The sequence below is a fragment of the Camelus dromedarius genome, chromosome 19 (assembly GCF_036321535.1).
Source record: "Camelus dromedarius isolate mCamDro1 chromosome 19, mCamDro1.pat, whole genome shotgun sequence".
NCBI classification, from domain to species: domain Eukaryota; kingdom Metazoa; phylum Chordata; class Mammalia; order Artiodactyla; family Camelidae; genus Camelus; species Camelus dromedarius.
The window spans coordinates 10565072-10588184 of NC_087454.1; the positions used below are offsets into that span (position 1 = coordinate 10565072).

A 23113-nucleotide genomic window follows, 5' to 3' on the forward strand; every position below is an offset into this window, starting at 1 on the left:
CAAAGTTGACGTTTTCTCTTGTTGTGCTTTGTTTTCAAGTCTCAGGCTAGCAAGCACAGGCAACAAAGACTTGCTGGACCTCACTTCCTGTCTGGTTCCCCAGCTCCCTGGAGACTTGCATCTCAAATAAATGTTTCTGTCAGGAGGCTGAGCTCCCAGCTGTGTAAATTGGTCACAGATGTAATTGCATTTGCCCTCTGCCCTGGAGGAAAACATGCCTGTGGTTGGGGGTTTAGACATCTCAGAATGAAAGACATTGCTCCTGACTCCGGGTAATAGCCGTGAGGCCCAAAACCGACTGCCACAGAGACGGGCCGAAGTGCAGCCAGATGTACAGGACGGTTGCTAGCCAGACTCCAGGCCTGGGCCTCCAGTTACCCAATCAAGTCAAGAACCAAGCTTTTTCACTGGCTCCTTTTACTTCCAAACAGGACTCCCACCACCCTGCACCCCCTCCCTCCCTCCCTCCCTTCCACATGCCCACAGGACCTCTGCCAACAGCTCCAATCCCTGCTTCGTTGCTCAGCAGGCAACAGCAGCCCCAGTACATCAACACCGCTGGGTCGCAACTGCTAGAATCTAACGAAAATAAACAGAGAAATACGCTGCTGACCCCCACCCAGGACCTCGAGATCCCAACACGGGGTTGACTTAAGCAAACAGCATTTCAGTGGCGCCTGGCACAGAAATCGAAGCCTTCAGACCTCAGCAGGAGGCAATGAGGCTGAGTTAGACCAACTCTTTGGGCATTGGAAGCCCTGGACATAGGACACGGGAGGCTGTCCAGGATGGAGGGTCAGAGCCAGTCTGGACTTTGCTGGAATGGAAAGGATGAGAAACATTGCCTGACAATCCCTGGAAATACTGCAAAAAGGGCTTTCTTACATCATGGCAATTTCTCCAGCTAGCTCTCTAAAGATCAGCGACCTGGCAACTGGGTAGCAAGTCTCCAGGAGACCAAAGATGAGTTGAGTGAACTTTTAAACAACGTTTTTGGAACTTTCCTATTTCTGGGGTTTAGCTCTCATTAAAGAACCAGCTGACAAATATGTGCTCCAAGCCCTGGGACAGAATTGGACCAGCTTGTGCCCCCTACTGTGACAGGTCATGGCCGGGAGTGCAGGCTCTGGGGTCAGGCTGTCTGGCTTTGAATTCATGCTTTGCCATCTATTCAGTTTGTGACTTTGTGATTCAGTCTCCTTGGTGCCTCAATTTCTTTGTTTGTAAAATGGGAATAATAAAAGGCCATACTGCATAGAGTTGCTAGGAGACTGCAAAAATAATCCATGTCCCGAGCTCTGGAGGGAACCTGGCAGGAGGGAGAGAGAGGGACAGAGAGCTAGAGAGACAGAGAAAGGAGGGGGAGGAAGAGGAAGAAGATCATCACATGATTCTTAGCATATAATCCTGAGTTCAAGGAACTGAGTTATTTGCTGTAACAAAAGTGTATCAGTTCTCATCCAGCTATTTATACGAGCTAGTTTTTCAGTGTTTATACTTAGTTATAAAAGTAAGAATGGAAATAGAATTAATGTTTAACTATATCTCAGTGCTCTAAAACTAATTTTCATTCATAGGTATATGAACTAAATGGAGGAAACATGCATCTCCTTAATAGATGAATCTCCCATGCAATTTTTACTGTTACGCATTGTTATCCTTTTCGAAGTATACAAAATAGATAAGTTGCTTTGATCAATTGTGTAAGAATAATAAATTCATAATAAACTCAATCCAGATTAATGTTTAACAGTTTAACGCTTAGTCACAGGAACTTTTAAAAGAACCAATTTCATTTTTCTACTGAAGAAAAATATAATAGGGTGATCAGTAGAATTCTCTGGAGTGTAAAATGTATTATTACAAAAGGATATAATTCTATGGAGAAGTGGAATTGAGTTGCAATTTCAAGGAGAAAAAGGAGCAATTTAAAATTTATTCTCATTAAAGAAAGAACTTGTCAGTTTTAAATGGTGATGATTAAATGAGTAATGTTCACAGTCTTATTATAAAATTTTAATACTCACAGTACATCAGACTAGGCAGTTAATCTTTTGCAACAACATAAAACTTATGATAAAGCCTTTTGGATGACAGTCTAAAAAATGCAAGGAATTGGATAGTGTGTCAAAATTACTGTGGTATGTGTGAAAAATGTTTGAAGATGACCTATTCTATATTCCGTGTGTGTGTGTGTGTGTGCGCGCACATGGTGATTCCACTGAGACTTTCTACCTTTAGTAAGTCCATGGAAATATAGAGGAAGTCAAGTATTATTTTTTAGATCTTTTTTTTCCCTATAGCAAGGATCCCCAGTCTTTTCTTGGTGTTACAGACTGAGTTGTGTCCCCCCAGATGCATATGTTGAAGCCTGAAGCCCCAGTGTGATAGTATTTGGAGATGGGGCTTTTAGGGAGGCAGTTAAGTTTACATGAGGTCTTAAGGATGGGGCTAACCTGAAAAGACTGATAAGAAGAGGAAGAGATGTCAGAGACAGCGCACACTCTCTCTCCACACCTTTCTCCCCCTTCACGCATGCACAGAGGAAAGGCCATGTGAAGACACGGAAAGAAGGCGGCCATCTGAAAGACAGGAAGAGAGACCTCACCGAAAACCAACCCTGGCAGCACCTTGTTCTGGGACATTCAGCCTTCAGAATTGTGAGAAAACAGTTATCTGTTGTTTAAGCCCGTCCGTCTACGATGTTTGGTTTCAGTAGCCCTCGCAGACTAACATACCTGGCGAAGATCTTTAAATGGGCACTTGGAAAGAAACAGTGATAATGCAAGCTGCTGACACTCACAGGCGAGGCTGGGTTAGTAATTAGGCCGCAAGATCACCTGGCAGCCGGTGATCAGACTGCTGGCAAACATACGGTGACTCCTGTATCACTAGATTTCCTTAAAAATGCAGTGAGAAGAGAGGACTCAGTACAGACAGGATGGCTGGGGGTATTTCCTCGAGGACATGAGGTGAGCAGTGAAAGATGGGAGAGTTCTAGGGATGGTGTTTAGGATGGAAAGATAGTAAGACCAGTGGCTCAGAGAAGACGCCATGACTGTGCCAACAGTGAGTAGACCTCAGGCAAACTTGACCAGCTGAGGAGTGACAGGCTCTGTCCCTAACCCTGAGATTCACCAGCAGTTACGTGGAGTTGCTTTGTGCAGGAACACACTTTGCTCCCCAATTGGATTTAACCTTTATCAGGCTAAGGACTCTTTGACTGACTCTCTTCTTCCAGCTGTGGGGACCTTCTGCCCTTCTGCATTTCCATCTTGGTATGGAGGTCATCACACCCTCCCGAGACTTGACTTCTCACCTCTACACACTCTCCTTTATTTCTCTATCCTTTAGGACATCTTATGGCTGCCCACTACCCCAAACTACCCCCTGCAAGCTCTTCATTCATCAGCTTCCTCAGTACCTTCAGGGACCTCACACAGCCTGTGAATATTCTAAAAGCCATTGAATTGTACACTTTATGATGACGCATCTTATAGTATATGAATTATATCTCAACTTTTTAAATTTGACTACTATACTGAAAACAATCGTCCCTATAAAAAATGCAACTAAGAAACAGATTGAAGTACAGAATGATTATTATTCTGCCTAGATTAAATGTTGATGTTAGATAATCAGTATAAAGTTTTATGATATTTGTTTTAATATTAAAAAAAAACCCAGTTGGTAAATAATTGAATGAAGAGAGTGGAAAACATGGGAGAAATGAATGGAATGGAGGGTGTTTCTGTAGGAATGAGTCTGGATGAAGAGAAGGAGGAGGGAGGGGATGGGAGGGCCAGGAGGGAGATCTGTCCGGGAGGAGAATAAATGCTGGCTGATTGAATAAAGTTTTCCATTTTTGTATTAGAGTAAACAGGAAATTAACAGCAATTGCTTGCATTAACATTTGAACAAGTTGTAACAGTGCCGTGCATGCCAATGGAGCCAGTTTCAAAGACTAAACCATCTTGTGTGGAACATGAGCTTGAAAATGGAACGATGAAGAATTCTGAAAACATGTGCTGATGTCAGTTTTTACCAGCAGTGTTTGAATTTGCATTTTAATGTCATGAGAAATGTCGTTAGTGAGTAAAGCCTGTGCTTCTGGGTAAAGGATATTTTGCCCTCTACCAGAGGTTCTCAACTCTTTTACTCCCTGCTTCATTTGGCAGTTCCTGGACCTTCCACATTCTGAAGTGGGGTTCCTACCAAAGCAATCACCACCTCGTAAAAGGTACAACAGCTGGTCTTTTTATTGAAGGGAACAGCAATACCAGCTCAAGAACGTCCCTTTGTTTCTCCCTAGATGAGCAGGAAGCATGTGGGGGTGAGTAGGAAAGTCATGAAGTTGGAACTAGAAAACATGTTAATGGCATAGTGGTTACAATCCCCCAGTAATCCTGCAGTGACCATAAAAAGGCAAACAAGAATTAAATGTCATGGGATAACATAATTTTTTGAGCTTAAAAGATCTTGAGAGGACACTACAGACCAACTTGCTCATTTAAAATATGGGAAAATTGAATTCCTCCTCTGGGAAGATGGAGAAGTACTTTTCGCTCTCTCTTCTGCTGAATACAACTGAAACCCCTGCACATTAGATATAAGACAAACATAAGAAAACTCTGAACAGTGGAGAAAAGAAGGCAGACTGGCAAAGGACCTCAGGACCAAAGGACCAATTCTACACAATCTCTTCCAGAAAACAGAAGAGGAAAGATCATTTCCCAATTCTTTTTATGAAAAAAATTATTACCCTGATTACAAAAGCACAGACAGTACAAGAAGCTACAGATAACACTGTACCTAATGTGGGAAGACTGATTTCTCCCTAAGATTGGGAATGAGGGAAGCTCTCTGCTCTTACTAATTTTGTTCAACATAATGCTCAACTAAAAATGCGAAATTAAAAGTACAATACTGCTTGTAATCACCCAAAACCCCAAAATACTTAGATGTGACTCTAATAGCACATGTATAGGATTTGTATGCTGAAAACTACAAAAGGTTGGTTAAAAAAAGATCAAGAAATATGTAACTAATGGAGAGACACACCATATTCATGGCTTTGAAGACTCAATAGGGTAGCAATGTCACTTGTCCCCAGATATATATACAGAGTTAACACAATTCCTATCAAAATACAAGCAAGAATTTTTATAGATACAGGCAAGATTATTCTAAAATTTATATGAAAAGTCAAAGGAATTAGAATAGCTAAAAAAACTTTTGGAGAAGAATAAAGTGAGGGACACCAGTAATATTTAAGCATCACAGAGTATCACTGTACAGGCAGAGCATTTCATTAGAGCTAGTCTGTAGACACAACAGACACACGGAACTGCGAGTTGGGAGAGTCTGAAAAACTATGGACTCGAAAGCAAGTGTCAAAGTGCCCTCTAGTGGTGCATACAAGCACACGCACCCTCAGTGTCCTTTATCCAGAGCGAAGGGAACACAAGTTGCAAAGATACAGGACTGTTGGAAGCGTGGCTTTTTGAATCCTGTTTTCAGTTTCTTTCAGAAACCCTGAGGTTCAGACAGGATGTGACACGTGAAGATTTAAGTCAATTAAAAGAGGCTTCTGGCATCCAAGCCCAGGGAGTAATCATGAATAAGGAGAGGCTGTAGAAAATGAAACAGCTTCCACTGTACGCTGAGCATAAGCATCCTTGGCGAAATTTCTTGCCAGTCTGCTCAGAAAAATTGAGTTCCGGTAGCAGTTTCTCAGCCAGGAGTGACATGCTTTGATTGGCTAATGATTTATTGCTTTATTACACATTGACCTAGAGGGGGCACCTCCGCTAAGCCACTTCTTCAGTTTGATGACAAATAATCGACTATCTAGAATGACCAAGAAATATTCCTTTCTGAATTCTTTGTTTCTCAACATGGGGTTTAATTTGGAGTATTCAAGTTCTTCCAGTATAGGTAACAAGACTGTACCATGCTCATTAATATTTTTAAAGCCAGTAAAAATTATCTATGGTTGATTAGAAACTTTTAATATAGTAACTGATTTCTTACATGAGGGGAAACACACTCTTCCGAAAACAACACTGGCCTGAAAGCATGGGGACGTGGACATTGGCATTGCTTCTGCCACTGACTAGGTGACTTCGAGCAAACCCTTTAACATCTCTGGGCCTCAGGTTCCCCAATAATAAGTGACAGAACTGCACTAACAGCTGATTTGCTTTTCATCTCTAAACTAATCAAATTTATAAAATTTCGTAGTGCTATGTTTTTTGTGTGTATTTCCTTCACTGGCCCCAGGGTCCCCTCTCCTGTCCCACTCCTAAGCAAAAACCAAGCTTCAAAGAACCAGCTGAACTCAGGGAGACAAAGACTAGGATGGTAGCCTGGAGAGCCCGCTTTCCTCTTCCTGAACCTAGAAAATAATGGGGGCTGGAAAAGGGTTAAAAAGAGATAAAATGGTGAATTACTCAAATGAGGACAAAAGGCCAGAGTGGGTGGAGCTATGGGATAGCAAAGAGGAGCAGGAACTTTCTAGCTTGGGAATCAGGACCTAGAAAGGAAGGGACTCAGAAGGGTAATCCTCCTTGTGTGTGGCGGCCCACAGGGAGCCCCGCTGTCCTGAACAGAGGTGGGGCATGGGTGCCTCATGTGGGGTCGGGCACATCTCCACGGCAGGGCCCAGCGCTTCTGGATGCAGGTGTGCTCCATCACACCAGTGATGGAGAGGGGGATGTGTGCACATCCATTTTTATCAATAGGTCATATTTTAGAGGAATTTTTCTATTTCCTTTGTAAAATGGGAAGTAGCTTTGGCTATAGAGTTAATTTCCTCTCTTAATTAAATTAATTATCCCCCAAGAATCTAAGGCTTCCGTAATCTCTGATAATCAGCATTCAGATGTGAAAAATAATTATGCCAGGACTTCTCAAAGCCCAAGCTATTATATATTGTGGCTTAAATTAGGGTTAATTGCACCAGAATTTTACTATATGAAGTATTACTCAAGATGGGCAGCTCAGCACCTGAAATGTGGGATTCTTTCTGTTATATGGCCAGGTTGTGTGTAGTCAGGGTTTTTGTATTAAGTTTCTATACGAAGCTGTCAGTCAGAGATGGGGCAGATGCCACAAATTAATTTTAACGTGAATATAAATGTACTAAGAGAACACATTCAATCAAATATACTAGATGCCACACACACAAAAACAGGTAGTCTTGAATTTGATTAGAGACAGAGAAAACTGCACAAACCTAAAAAAAAGAGGCGTTTGTTTCATTACTAAAGAGAAAGTTAGTAGATATGTGTATTTGTAAATGTTTGAGTTTTTCCAGGAAGAGTTTTTAGGAGGTAGAATTTTCATCTGATGTTTTTGTTTTTAAAAAGGGGTTGAAAGAAGGCAGAGAGATCAATAAAACCCTCCTGGCTGTAAAAAAAGGAGCTGTTTCCAGGGCAACAAGCGAGGATGAAATGTTACGGATTTGAAGGAGACAGCATTTGACTAATACAAAGAAAGAGGTGAGAGGAAACAGAGACCAGACACCGGGCCAAACTGAGAATAAGAAACATGGGACTCAAGTCTTGGCAGCTTCTCTATTTAATGCTGCAAACTGCCCTCCCCCAGGTCCCAGCACCCATCCCCACCCCCACCCCCCAACACAGCTTCCAGAATCTCTTCTCCCTCCAATGAAATTTCACCTCAGAAAAAGACCAGAGACACACCAAACCTCTCTACTTCTCACAGAGTCTGTGGAATTTCGACATGAGGGAACATCTCATGCTAGAGTTTCTCCAAGGATGGCCATCACTTCTTGGGAGCCCAGGTGGCCGGAGCCCAAGGCTGGGGAAGAGTGAAACGTATGTGAAAGTCTGTGTTTATAAACAGGTTCACATTCCTTGTTAGTTCATCTGAGTTCATTTTTATATAAAAGAATACTAACAGTAACCTATTCTTACAGCTACCATGTATTAAATTATATGTTCCAGGCACAGTGAAAAAGACTCTATACACATATATATGTACTTTTTCCAATTCCTTTCCATTATAGTTTATTACAAGATATTGAATATAGTTCCCTGTGCTGTATAGTAGGACCTTATTGTTTTTCTGTTTTATATATGGTAGCGTGCATCTGCTAACCCCATACTCCCAATTTATCCGTCCCCCCTTCCCCTTTGGTAACCCTAAGTTTGTTTTCCATGCCTGTGAGTCTGTTTCTCTTTTGCAAATAAGTTCATTTGTAAGAATGCATTTTTATTGAGCCTTGTGACTGCTGTTATTGGCTCATTTATTATATCAATGAAGGATACAGAAAGTAGAAAGTTAAAAATTAAAAAGCATTATCTGACCGAAAGAGAGCTTCAGTTGACCAGCTGTGTAAGTTATAACCTCCAGTCAGTGAAGTTCACATAAAATAAAAAATATATTTACATATAATGTTCGATATCATCTCTTTTTTACATATGAAAGAATGGAAGTTTCCATGAGAACTGGAGCTCTTTAAACTTAGTAGAAACCCATCAAATTTAAAGGTCTTCAGGGTTATATGAAAAAACATTGATATGTCTTCAGTTTTTCAGTGAGGTGGGAGCTGGGGCCTCCTCCGTACTCCTCCTGGAGAAGACAGAAGAACTAGGTCGTGTGCAAATTTTAAATCCAGGCACAGGGGTAAGTGACCATCCTCTCTTGTTGTTATGGAATCATAAAGGAATAGCAAGAACCAGCGTGTTCCATCATGGTCACAAGTGAGAAACTAGGCAACCTTCAGCTGTGAGTCTCCCTCAGTAGAGAACGTCTGTTAACTGTAGAGTGACCATCTTCCTTAACTGCGTAAGTGTTTTTCAACCTGGTGAGATTCAGAATTAAATGTAGAAATGCTTAAGAGGATCAGAACACTAGTAGCAATACACTTATGTTAAGAAGGGGTCTGCATATTTGGTATTTATCTTTTCACTACAATTTGAAACGTGTGTTTGTGCAGTCAATTTAAATGTGTGTTTGTGTAGTCGATTTAAGTCAATTTACGGTTTTAAGGTGAAATCTTCCATGTCATTCTCAGTATTGAAACATGGAAGAGAACTTTCGGTTTACTTTAGTTTATTGGATTTGTAACAATTACTTGGTGCTCAGGAAGGTTTTGTTTGGTAAATCAGGTCATCGACGTCTTAGAAGGGAAAAGCTTGGGTTCACACAGCTGCTAAAGGCCCTTGCCCCACAAAACATCCTCCCACCACCTTGGTGCCTTTGCGGTTCCTGATCCAGCCCATGCCGCCAGTTGTAAGAGGGGCCAGTGATAGAAAAGGCTGCCTGCACTTCAGCAGGCTTCTCCCTCCACCTGTTCACAAATGTGAGCTACACCCAGCTGGGTTTTCCACGGCCCCTATGTCCTCTTTCCTCTCCAGGGCAATGCATTACACTCAGTGGCAAGGTTGGGCGCAGGGGGGACAAGGGATCAGATCAAAAATGCTTCTTTGTGCCTGGCTTTTCCAATCTAACACCTCCTCATGTGCTTTGCCCTGTTTGTGCCTGATGTCATTCAGGGAACCCCGTCCCACCCTGCATAGCACCCAACTGTGACGTTATCATACCTGCCCCCACCTGGCAATTGACTCTTCTAACCTTCCTTGGTCACTGCGCTATTCCCATGTCTCACTTGTAATACTTCTAGTCTCTGGATAGCCCAAGGCTTTCCCCTGCAAGAAGGCAATGCTATTACTGTAGCAAAAATTGCTCCAGAAATAGTCTCACCAGGGAATTTCCTTGCTAGGAAATTTCTCTTCATGCAGACTCAGCCCAAGGTTCTCACTCTAAAAGACACATTTTCCAACATGTATGCAAATGTCAGCCGTGTAACTCATACCGCCCTGGGAGCTCTGGCAAGGTAGAAAGGGCAAAAACTAAGACCTCAAAGCAACGTTTAAGTAAACTTGTTTTAAATGGCCTGAGGCCCTTCCAGGAATCATGATGAACAGGGACCCGCAATTCAACTGACCAAACACCCCTTTCAAACAGCCTTTTTGAAATTTCCTACCTTACATCTCAAAGTTCCACTTCGCCCCCATCCACTGAGTGACGCCATGTGTCTTCCGCTCTGATCCTCCTCCCCTGCTGACCACAGGCCAACCTTGGAAAAGCTCATAGGTCCTCATGGGTACTCAGATGTCGGAGAAATCGTGCAATTCAGATGATTAAGGAACTGAGGCATAGGAGTCCCCAGCTCCTGGCTGTGAGCCCTCTTCCTCTTTTCTGATACAGAATTTTTAGAAATGGCAAAGTTTCAAAATTCCAAGGCTGAGGTCTTTTTTTCTTGATCGGTCTCTGTAAGAAAATTCTTTTTTTCAATTTGACATACTTAGAATGATAAGAGTCAACTAAATTTAAAAGCTTAAGAAAAGATGAGATTTTATAATCTGCAATTTGAATACATTAAATATTAACTTTCAAAACCAAAGTAAATCTCTGAATAGTCTCTCTGTGCACAAAACACTCTCAAAGGTGCCAGAAAATTTACATTTATATAAAATATGTATGATTCCCTCCGGGCCACTATCCATAAAGTGATAGTTTGGTAAATTGTTTTACAGCTATTGCCAGACATGAGTAAAAATTGGTGATTATGTAGGATTTGTAAAAGTGGGGATGTTCTTTTGTATAATGTAAAGCAGACACTATTCTCAAAGAGACAGTGAGGGGTACTAATTAAAAACTCGGACTTTTGAGTTTGTGACCTCTATCCACACCTGAACTTGCCATCTGCTCGCTACTGCCATTGGGTAAATCACTGAAGCTCTCCGTGTTAGTTCTCTGGGTTGCCGTAACGAAGTACCACAAACTGGGTGGCTCGAAAGAACAAAAGTGTATTGTCTCACAGTTCTGGGGAGGAGGAATCCTGCCTCGTCTCCTCCTAGCTTCTGGTGCTCTGCTGGTGATCTTGGCATTCCTTGGCTCACAGATACATCACTATAATCCCCCCTCTTCACACGGCATTTTCCCTAAGTCCCTGTCTTCACATGGCCATATTATAGGGACCCCAGCCCTACTGGATTAAGGACCCACCCTTCTCCAGTATGACCTTATCTTAACTAATTACATCTGCAATGACCCTTTCCCCCAACAAGGTCACATTCTGAGATACTGAAGGTTAGGACTGCAACACGTGAATTCTTGGGGGACATAAATCAACCTATAGCACTCTCCAAGAGGGGTTACTGCCTGGTTCAAAGGTCTGCACAAGGGAAAATTAGATTACAGGTGCAATACACAAGGCATATCAGCTAACAGAGCATACACACGATGAAAGTAATTCGTGTAGAAATGGACCAACATGAAATTTCTGCAGCTAGGTAAGATACAAATGACAAAACGTAAAAATTAAAAACAATTGTATTTTCTATGGAAGAATTGTGGAAGATTTTTTTTTCTCTTAAAAATGTATTAAGTATTACTCATGTTGGCTGAACTTTTATTACAATGACTATGAACATGAGGTACTGGTTAATATCAACAGCATGTCAACATAGAATCCATCAAAAAAGTAGAAGATGGGCACGCAAAGAAGTGACAGCAACACCCCAAAAGCAGCAGTGTGTGGTGCAAAACTCACTGCTTTGGTGCTGAGGGATTTAAAATAAAACATACAAGTTTTGATTCTTAAGAGGCTAAGTATCTGTTCTGTGAATTATGGACGTCCTTCTCGGACACTTAAGACTTTCAGACTCTGCTTATTGTAAGCAGCTCTGCCGTCCTTGTTAAGGCATTCCTCACCAGGTGCCCGGTGATGGAGTGGAGAGGAGTGAAATTACTGAATTTTGAAATAGATGTGAGTTTCTGGAGGATTTCCTGTTTCAGTTATGAAAAATGGTTAAGGAATGTAATGGACTGAATGTTTATGTTCCCCTCTCTCCCAAATTCACGTGTGGAAGCCCTAACCTCCAACATAATGGTATTTGGAGGTGAGGCCTGTGGGAGGTGATTAGATTTAGATGAGGTTATGATGGTGGGACCCTGGTGATGGTATTAGCGCCCTTACAAGAAGAGGAAGAGTCCGGAGCTCGCTGTCTTTCTGCCGTGGGAGGATACAATGAGAAGCTGGCTGTCTGCAAGCCAGGAAGAGAGCCCTTACCAGGACCCGAATCTCCTAGCACCTTGGTCTTAGATTTCCCAGCCTGCAGAACTGTGAGAAATAAATGTCTGTTCAAGCCACCCAACTGATTTTGTTATGACAGTCTGAACTGACTAAGACAAAGGGTAGAAGAATAAAGGATTAAATGTTAAAACAAGAAGGGACCTTAGAAAATATCTAATCTAGCCCTTAATTAGAGCTGAAAAATTTAAGTCCCCAAAAGGTGAAGTGTTCTTCTCAGGGTTACATGGTTTGTTAGAAAGCATGTTAGAAAAAAGCCACATAAGAATCTAGGTCCCCTAAACCACATACCACTGAATTTCTAGTCCTTTGGATCAAGATGTGTTGAATGAATAAAGAAAAAATAAGAACTTCAAATATGCAATACGATAGTACCTGAAACAGTGGGAGGAAATTTATACTCTCACGGGTTTGGGCAGTGAATTTTAAAGCAGCACACTTAGCACTGGGGTACTTGGACCTCAGGGTCACACAAAGGCATTCTAAGGCAGACGTAGGCTTGGGTGGTTTTAAGATGGAATCAATTTCCATCCTTATGTTCAACTTCCATCCACCAGTGCTGGGGGAGCGGGTTCTCTTTTCAACCATGCCCTTTCATAGTTGCACAAATGAAGTTCCCTACTTCCCAAAAGAAAGGAAATCCTTCTGCTCAACCTGGTCTTTACATGTGGCATTGCCCTGGCCTATAAAACCCCTGGGTGCTCTTTGAAATATTCACTTGGGTTTTGGGAGTGGGGATGATTCTTACCATAGGCAATAGATCCTTTGGTTTCTAAGTTTTGCTTTCAAGAAAAATAAAGGACATAATCAAGGTGTCCGTTGGAAGATCATTGTAAGTTAATGTTTGTGTTAGATCACTGACGGAATTTTAGCGGATAACTCAGAGGACATCAGAGAACTGAGTGGCACTGCTAAGACAAAACTCCTTCATTCCCATTTACTTATGTGACCAAAGTTTCTCATAACTTCTGTCTATAAAGACAAGCACAGTAATAGGAATGGCATTGATGCTGAATTCTGTCTCGTTCTAGCAAAAAATTGTAGTCATGAACGGGTACACGAATTAATAGGGGAGTGGGAGGGAAGTCCTGGTTATCTACGTAGGGCTTCACAGGAATTCTAGCTCTTTACTTTTGGCTACTTGAAAGATTCACATTTCCCCAGCTCCCTTTAAAGTTATGAGCCCACGTCACTTGCTTTGCTAATGAAGTGCGAAGGGAAGGGACAAGGATCACTTCCAGGAAGAGGCTGCAGAGCTTTTACACTGTTTGCCTTGTTTCCTTTTTCCTGCTTCAGTGATTATGGAAACATATGTTGAGATGAAGCCTCTAGAAGGCTGAGTCCCCGAGTCACCACCAGGAGCAGTGCCTCTTGCTGAATGGAACAGTCGTAATAGGAAGAAGTACACTTGTGCTGTGTTGAGTAACTGAATACGATCCAGCCCATCCAGATTGACCGTGTTCATAAAAGGTACATCTTAATAATATTTTACCTTTGATGCTTTATAATTATTTATATATGTGATTTATTTAAGTTGTTTGGATAATTGTGTCGTATAAAAGTTATAATGCAACCCAAAAGAAAATGTGAATGATTAGATCATCATGATCACAGGAAATATTAAGATAGACATTTTGATTCCTATGATTTTGTGGCAGAGGAGTGTGAGGGGGTGATCAGGAAAAGCCGTTTCTCCCAGTGCAATCCATTTCATAAAATTTGAAATGGACTACACCAGAATAAATTCCTGAGGGGGACACGGACTGGAAATTGGAATTCAAGGACAAAAAGGAACAAGATGAAATTTCAGCTCTAAAAGTAGAGTTTTTTCATGTGTTTTTCAAGTGAAGGATGATGGACACTAAGTAATCCTGGTGTTAGTCTTTGTGTGCTATGTTTACAAATGATATAACATTTTCAGTTGGAATAAGCTAAGAATCACATCTTTTGCAACTACACTTATAATTTAAAATTTTAGATTTCAATTAAAAATATGCAAGAGAATAAGCAGCTTTACAAAATCTTGGAGGTACACTTGAAAAAAATTGAAAGTGCCAGTTCTTACCTGTGTAGGACAAGGTGTCTAAACCCCAGTGCTTCTGAAATTTAACGTTGGATAATTCTTTGTGGTGGGGGCTGTCCTACACACTGCAGGGTGTTAAGCAGCATCCTTGGCCTCTCTCTACCAGATGCCACTCGCTTCCCACTTTCCAGTGGCGACAACCACAAATGTCTCGAGACATTGCCAGATATCCCCAGGGGAAGCAAAATTGTTCCCAGTCGAAAACTTGGTCTGTAGGTAAAATATTTTTGTTGTTGTTCTTCCTGTTTCTACTTTCTTCAAAGGCATGAGTTATCCAAAAACACTGACAGTGACCCTAGAATCCCCTCAACCTTATTTCTATTCTCCTCCAAGCTTAAGAGAAGTGGCCAAGAAATGATGGCTTACACCAGGACCAGTTAACTCATGCATATTTCCTGCCTGCCCCTGCTCCACACGTGTGTTTGCGATCCTGGTGTAAATTGAACTCAGTTTTGACGAAGAATGAAAAACGTGAGTTAGCACTGCTCAGAGCTGTCCCGTGCCTAACTACTTCATGCCCAATGTTGTGTTAGCTACGTGAACACACACAACACGACACAATAATCAACGTGTCCAGGAGAAGAGAGATGTCAATTTCTTGGAGATCTTACTGATTCTTAACAAATGGGGTATTGTTAGTTCTTGAGGAGGAATAGGTAGGGGGGAAAATTTTATGAATCAATGGAAAGGAAAATAAAGGCAGCTCGTGAGGGAAATGGGCTGAAGGTCAAGAGCCAAGGGGAAAGAAAGAAGAGCGGAAGTCACCTTGTTCTGTACAACCTGCCCGTGAACTTCATTCATTCATTAATACAGGAGGAGGGAACATTGTGGTTAGACGTCTGCAGAAGCCAGAGGCTATGTGGATATTTAGCTTTTGTTTTTGGTCTGAGTTTGGGGCTGTTTTTCTTGCAACCCTATTGAACAACTGCAGCCCTGTGAGGACAAGAAGAACAAGGGGAAGAAACTCAGCTCTTGGTTTGGAAGGTCTTGAGAAGCTACTTATTTAGATACCTGAAGGGTTATGGGGAAGAGCCAGGAGACCAGATTTGATTTGAGTTTGCCGCCTCTGGTATTGGAAGAAAAAATAATCTGCTGTTTGAGGAGCCCAGAATAGCTCAGTGCTTCATTTCTTACTATGCTCTGCTCTCAGAGGAGGACTCCTTTGCCTTTAAATATTATAATAAATCAAAAGCATGGAGGGGGGAGATGAGAAGAGTGTTGAAATGCTCCCTCTTGCTTGCTCTCTCTCTCTCTCTCTCTTTTTTTCCCCTCCAAGTTTTCATCACCTCAAAGGAGTAAAAAGCAAATTAGTTATTGGCTTCTCAATAGCAGAATGAAAAGCTTAACTCTTCTTACTGCTGTCCCAGGCCACTTAGTCACTAAAGGCAAGAATGCAGCAGTCCTGGCAGCCAGTGGATCGCAGACATTAGAAAGCAGACAGGTGATTTTCTCCTTTTGTTAAAGCTATCCGGAACACTAAACGATGCTTGAGAAACGAGGAGAGTTGGGGTATAGCCCAGGACACCGCATGGAAGAAGACTGAGCTAATGGGATAATCCAGTCTCCCTGCAACTCAGCCGAAGGTTATCACCAAGAGACTTAACAGCACCTTGTATTTGAAAAGATTCTAAAATATTTCACACAGTTTACCAAACATGTGTCCCACACTCAGAAATTTTGTCATTCTATTTGCTCTCTGCAAGACATTTTCTGCCTAAAATAGCTCTCCCATGCTCTGGGTTCTGTTACAAATCCCAGAGACTCATTCTAGAACTCAAGCTCGATTGCTTTTTGTTTAAAGTTTTTTGGAAGCACTGGAGAATGGTGTTCTATGAATCAATGAATCCAATAGATATGGAGTGAGATTGTCATCATTGTCATAAATGCCTGGTTAATGAGGACAGAGGTCTACAGGGGAAAAAAACAGGACACTTTGATTTATGCCCAACCTGACAGTGATGGTCAGTGAGGTCTGGAGAAAAAGAAGAGCATATCTCACATGAGAAGATCCTAAGGTCTGTAACACTTAAATAAGAATCTCAACCCAAATGTCTTGCAAAAAGGCCATGATTCACTAGGTTGGCTTTTGTATCACACAAACCTCGGTGAAATGCTCACATTGGTGGAGCAGGGAATAACATTAACCAGCTGAGTAATAATAATAAAAGGCAGGGTGTATGTTTATCAAACAGCAATAATTAACAGGTATGAAGTCATTTGGGAGTTGCAAATAAATGTCTGCGGAGGTCAGGCAAGCAAAATAAACATGTAAATCAGGCGGGGGGTGGTACAGCAGAACCTGGCGGGGTCTGCCCTGTACTGGAAAAAATATATATCATCTGCTAACAGCATGCACTTTCCATTACAAAAAGAAAGAAAGAAAAAAAGAAAAGCAAAACAAAAGACAAACAAAACCACTGTGCTAGTGAAACCAGACAATTCAGGTTTGGGTGAGAAAGCGAATCTGCAAGCCCTGTAAGTAGCTCTGGCTCTCAATCACCAGGTTCTGCCCTGGTCCCTGGATGAAAACCTGTCCCTTGGAGGACAGGTTAAGCGTTTGTCCCATTTATGGAAACGGCTTAGTGACTCAAGTCAAGAAATACTTATTCAGTTATATAATAGAGCCCTTCACCTACAGAATTGTTTCTCCCAAATTGTGCGGTGGGTGTACCTGGACAGACAAGTGTCGTAAGTAGATGTCATGTGAAATTCCTCGTATTTCCATCCACTGCATCACACAACGTTCTCTTGACAAAGAGAGTTTATCACTAGCAAACGCTCAGTAAAAAAATTCTAAAGAATAATCTTCAGAGTAAGAGAGTTACCCACATAGTAGGCCTGAGATTCGAGAAGGATAAAGTGGTAATATGTGGGTAAAAGTAACTAGATGGTGACTTAAGAGCACCAACAATACAGTGGCAATGATATTATTTACTGACCTGCTGGGGTAAAAATAAATAAATGACAAAGAGACTCAAAACGCCACACAAAAGTAGCATGTAAGTCAGGAACAGGATGAATGGACTCCGTGTATTATCTGGGGACAGGCGTAAAGATTTTGATCATTTAAGAACTTAATAAGCTAAACACACATGTTATGACTTCTAGGGACTGAATAAAAGAACAGAAACAGAGAACATAACTTTCATATTAGTAAAGGAAGTAGAAAGCAAATGATAAAAAATTCTCAATCATGAATGCCAAAATTAGAAGAAACTTTAATGAGAAAGAGGATACTTGTATAGCCTCCAAACGGCTCTCCAAATTTATTTGCTAATTACTGGGCGGCATTAACATACATCCACAAATTCTTTGATACTCCTTCCTCCAAGGGGGAGCTAAATCCCCTCTCCTCGAATGAAGGCTGGACCGAGAGACTCGATTCTAGTGAACGGAGCACGGAGACAGGAAAATGGTCACTCTGCAGTGGAGAAACCTGGCAGACACCACCTTAACCAAATCATCAAGGCTCACATCTCCAGTAATAAGTCAGTTAATGTTACGAACCCCCTGATACAAGGCAATGAGAAGACTGCTTCACCTGTGTGGTATCCCACACACATACACCCCCCCATAAGTCAAGTCTTATATTAAGAAAACATCACGTAAACCCAAACTAAGGGACAAGATACATGACCAGCTCTGTTCAAAAGTCTCAAGGTCATGAAACACAAGGAATTGAAAGAGACTAAGGAAGCTCTTGGTGATGACTGCATATCAAAATTGCAATATCCTGGTTTGAATCCTGGAACAGAAAAAAAAAATTAGTAGAAAAATTGGTGTGACAGACAGGCCTAGGGGTGTCCCTATCATCCCCACCTCCTGGAGTTCATGCCCTTTTATAATCCCCTCCTGCTGAGTGTGGGTGGGACCTCTGACTTGCTTCTATCCAACAGAATACGGCACAGTGATGAACTATTACTCCAGGGATGACATTCTGTTAAACAGGACTCCATCTGGCTAGCAAGCTCAGACTCCCTCTATTGCCAGCCCTGAAGAAGCATGCTTTCAGGAAGCACGTGGCCATGCTGGAGAAGCCTGGATAGCAGGGATCTGTAAGCAGCCTTTAGGGGCTAGGAGAGGCCTCCAGCTGGAATCTGAAACCCTCACTTCTGCAGCTGCAGGAAATGTATTCTCACAACCATCTGAGGAAGCTTGGAGGCAGGTCTTTCCCCAGTTGAGGTTCTGATGAGATCATCCTTCTGGCAACACCTGGGTTGCATCCTGATAAAACCTTGAAGCAAAAGAACCCAAGTAAGCCATGCCCAAATGTCTGACCTATAGAAATTATGTTTGTAAAGCTGCTAATTTTTTTGTAATTTGTTTATAACGAATATAAGTGCTAAAATCCACTCCCCCCCAAAAATTTACACTTTTAAAACCTTAAATTCTTTAAGCTTTCAAATTTAGGTTCCTTGTCATGTTATTCTAAGTTTAGCAAATTTTCCCACGAAGCCTTTGAAAATGTTTAGTCCTATTTATAAATGTTATTAAATTTCTCTTAAACGTGTTACACTGCATATTTAAATTTAATATATTCTTTTTCCTTTTAGTGCTTCAATTTATAGACTTAACAAATAAAAATCTTCCCATGTATTTAAATAACTCATAAATCTACTAAATTAAAAAAATATAAATATGTTGAACCTTATGTTCTTGTGACTGTTGCAACTTTGCATACAGACTTGGTAAGACTGTAACTTAAAATAACAAATCGTAGGGGAGAAAAAATAATTTCCCCTCTACCCTTCTGAGTTCTTAGCTGAGATCCCTGGAACATGACTTTGCGCCTGGGAAGAAGGCTGGTATGCTGGAACATGTTCCAGAAGGAAGGGAAATGGACTGTGCAAAGTGAACTTCTGTTTCTATTCTAACAGAGAGGGAGAGGGCAAGAAACCTAGAGGTAACCCAGCAAGGTCAACCCAAGGAGACTTTTTCTTTAAGACGCTGTAGGTAACAATGACTCTAAAGCCCTGTACTTAAACCCCAGGCAGATGCTTAACATGGTTGGTTTTTTTTCCCTCTTGGGAGAGTAAGTTTTAAATAACCATATAGTAATTATATTTTACTTTTATTTTGTTTTTAATTAGAAACTCAAGATCAGAGTTAAGTTCCCTTTCACTACTTTGGTAATAAACAGCCCATCTGCCTGACTCACACAACGATTTGATAAGGGTCATAAACATGTCGTTTGCCCAACTAATTGTGGCGACTTTCATCTTCTCTCAGATAACTTTCGTTTCCTCCTGTGAAATTTCAAGAACTTCCTGTAGGGCAAAGAGAATGAGAGAGCAAGTGGGATGGGCGAAGTCCTTCATCAGGTGCTGACATTGTGTTAAATGATTAATGTGATGCATCTTTATGGTCAGCTGTACCAAATATGAGTTCTTGACAACAGTTCAAGCCTGTAGACACCTGAAAAAGATGATCCCTGTCTTCGCGCAGTTTGCAGTCTAGTCTGAGGATATAAAACACAGAGTAACATGACCCCAAATAAATAGCTACCATTTACTAAGTATGGAACACAGACACACATTTATTTATCACAAGAGCCTGGGAGAGGATAGCATTAAACCTTTTTCTTCCTCTCTCTTTTAACTTACGAGAAAACTGAGGTTTAGAGAAATTGACTCCCCAGAGGTCACCCCGCTAGAAAGTGGGGGGGTCAGGTTTTGAACCTAGGCAGAGAGAGGTCCCAGGACAAAAGCAGCTTTAGTTAAGGTTGTAGTACGTTTTAAGGACTGAGAGATTTATATTTAACTTTACTGCGACCTTGGGCAAGTTTTTTCGTTTCTATGGTCCTCATTTTCCTTATCTGCAAACTGGCTTCTTCTTCATTGGGTTGTTGTGAGAATGAGCGAGAAGGTGCAGGCACTTAAGCTCATTCCTAATGTGTAATTAGGGCTCCGTGTGGTCAACAAGTGAATTAAAAATAAACTGGCCTCAGCGGTAACTCTCAGAGGGACTCAGGTCCCTGGAATCCCAGGATCTGCGCTGACCGTCGACTCCACTGCTTTTACCCAAATGAACAAACTAACCCACCAAACCCCGAAATCCAAAGGGGATCCAAAAATTGCCTCAACAAGCCCACTGCTGCTAAATAAATTCACCTGCGCACACTCTTGTCCTTAATTCTATCCATTTTCCCAAGGGTTTCTTAATTTTTGGCACGTGAGACGCGTGACTCAGCACTGGGTGAGCACTTGAGGCTTGAAACTGGAGAAAGGAGAAGGGAAACCTCTCAAGGAGTGGACTTCACCTTTGGGTAAGGCAGTCATATGCCAAGTCTCCTCCCTATGGGGGACCTCGGTGACAGGCTAGACAGTGTGCATTCCCCACCTCGTCCCCAACCCCCGCCACTTCGGTCGCCGCACGAGAAAGGCCGTAAACGGGCGGGCTGCAGCTTAAAATGTCACACAAGCGGACTTCTTATCGGGTGTCTGGTCTGGCCCCTACTCGCCCATTCCCCCCTCCCCTCTCCACCTGGGGCCCCTAGAGCCGGGGCGGGGGCGGGGCCCACAGGGCGCGGGGGCGGGCCGGGCGCGGCCTGGGGCGCCAGGCGGCCTTAAGGGCGCAGCGTGCGCGCCCGGCCGCCCGTAAGCACCCGCAGCGGCACAGCGTTCGCGCCGCCCCGTCCCGCCCCCCCGCGCTCCGCGGGCCCCGCCCATCCGCACGCCGGGCCTCTCCCGCCCCCTCCCGGCGCCGGCGCTGCTGGAAGGAGCTGCCGGCTCCCGCTGCGCGGGCCAGAGCGCGCAGCCCGGCACCATGCCCCGTATAGATGCGGACCTCAAGCTGGACTTCAAGGATGTCCTGCTCCGACCCAAACGAAGCAGCCTCAAGAGCCGAGCCGAGGTGGGGCCCTTCGAAAGCCGCGTTGGGGTGGGATTTTTTTTTTTCCTGGGTGGCACGGGGGAGATCGGTGCAAGGCGCTGGGATGTGCCGACCTTGCCAACTTTTCTGTGTGTCTGAAGGTAGATGGGGCGCTGACCCCCTTTGCCCTCCCCACCACCAGAGACAAGGGAAAGCCAGCTGGTTCCCTGCCAGTACAGGAGGTGTCTTTATGGGGCCCGGCTCCGGTTGGGTGGGCAAGGGGAAGCGTGCAATAGAACTAGATGCCAGAGGAGTGAAGATCAAGTGGCCAACTGATTTAGAAAGAATGGAGGGAGTTGTTTAGATGAGTGAGTATAGAGGGGAAAGGACACGGTAGAGTCAGAGTACAAAGGGAGAGGGAGAATTCGAGGAGTGCCTCTTAGTGCGGAGAACTGCTGCTGCGTTAGTATCGGGTCCTGCAATGGAATTTTTTTTTTTAAAGCTCTGAAACACGGGGGAAACTCCAGGGCAAAAGTTCAAGGTTTACTTTCTGCATTTCAGTGGCTTTCCGGGAATGCGCCTGGGGACATATGCCTGGTGGCACCTACTTATTGGACAGCTGCAGTCCAGCCTAGTATTTGGGGAGCTGAAAGCACTGGGGTGCGGGTGTTGAGGGTGGGGGGCAAAGGCACCGCTGAGATGGGCAGTTTTGCTGGTTCTGCCTTAATGAGGTCAAAGCCTGAGAAACAGGTGGAGACCAGAGTGGAAAGATCCAGGGTGTGGGGGCAGGAGGAAGGTCAAACCATGAAGGGTAAACTAGTTGCACAGAAAGGCAGAGTCCCCTGGAGGCCTGTGTGCTAGGGACTGTGGTTTTGCCTGGTTGGCTGAGAGCTGGAGAGGAAGGTGAGGAAACTGCTGGGTCTGGAGGCAGGGGCTGCAGAAGTAAACAGGAGAAGGCTGAGCCAGCACCCCGCTCCATCGGTCCTGCTCCCAGAGCCATAAATAAATCCCCTCCAGAGGAACTGGGCTGCCTGCCTGTGTCCCGGCCTAAGTCCTAACTGCAGTGCCTGGTGCTGCCAGCTGAGGGCTTGTTTCAATTAAGGAAGCCTCCTGCTTTAGCGGATGACCAGAAGCAACCAAATCACCTTCTTAAGCTGGAGGGTTGGCAGGTGGAGCCAGAACTAGACGAGGCAAAGAATGATTAACACTTATCACCCTGGATTGGTCAACTCTGTTCCTGTCCTTCAGCGTGTCCTTTCAGGTGCTACAGAGCAGGGCAGACACTCAGAAGAAAAATAAACAGCTTTGATTGCAGGCTTGGGTCTCCTGAACTCTAAGCGGTAGCTGGTACCTAAGTCCAGATCAAGATGAGATGTGGGGATTCTGGGCAGACTGATTTGGTGGCCTCAGTTGTCTGAGTATTTGTTCACAATGCACTTAGTAGAGAGAAACTTATTTTAAGAAAAACTGTATGTTTAAAAATGAAGGTATATGTATTGTCTGAAGCAGAAAACCTCTTGAGAAGGTAAAACAGTTAGGATTTATGTAACAGAATGAGTTACTCTTTCCCAGGGAATAATATGACATCGTGCATCATTCGGCTTCATAATTTGGGCTGATTGAAACTATTAATGTCCCAGCTTCCCAGGGCACCTTGCAGTCTACATGTACACATAGCAGTTCGATCTCTGTGCCCTTGAAGTGCTTTCATATTTCCACGTTTGTGGGAGTTTGCCAGCTCCCTGCCTGGAAATCTGAGTTGACTGGTGTTGCCTTTCTAGTTAGTTCCTGTCCTGGTTTAGCTCCTTGGCTTGTGACCCCCCATCATCTGACTGCCTGCTTCAGAGATGCTGAGGGATCTCAGTAGACCTCTAGTCCCCCCTCAGCGTTTTCTCAGTTTGCTTGTGGACACCTGAAATTTCTCGTAGGCAGATAAAAACTTGGCCTTGTGCAACCGGAGAGAATCCTAAAATGTATGCCCCTAGGTGGAATGATACCTAAATGCAAATTGGAAACTAAATGGTTAGTGACCAGACTTTGAGCCTAACCAGAGAGCAGATCTGAGTGGAGCCAGGAGAGAAAACATTGGAGCC

The 23113-nt window shown here is 43.1% G+C and overlaps 2 protein-coding genes across 3 annotated transcripts in view; both read left to right on the forward strand.

The window, feature by feature from the left end:
• Positions 1 to 20690, forward strand: part of MYLIP (myosin regulatory light chain interacting protein) — a 91267-nt gene extending 70577 nt beyond the window's left edge. Inside the window, exons 9-13 of the transcript XR_010376814.1 lie at positions 7371 to 7502; positions 7729 to 7841; positions 8557 to 8652; positions 13424 to 13597; positions 20362 to 20690. The gene's annotated coding sequence lies outside the window, so the exon portion shown is untranslated. The remainder of the gene's footprint in view (positions 1 to 7370; positions 7503 to 7728; positions 7842 to 8556; positions 8653 to 13423; positions 13598 to 20361) is intronic.
• Positions 20691 to 20905: 215 nt separating this feature from the next.
• GMPR (guanosine monophosphate reductase) overlaps positions 20906 to 23113 on the forward strand; it is a 41870-nt gene continuing 39662 nt past the window's right edge. The window contains exon 1 of one of the 2 annotated variants that reach the window (XM_010980097.3): positions 20906 to 21062. In XM_010980097.3, the coding sequence (XP_010978399.1) occupies positions 20976 to 21062 (87 nt within the window). In that variant the 5' untranslated portion in view covers positions 20906 to 20975. The remainder of the gene's footprint in view (positions 21063 to 23113) is intronic. The other variant, XM_064476226.1, reaches the window with a different exon arrangement.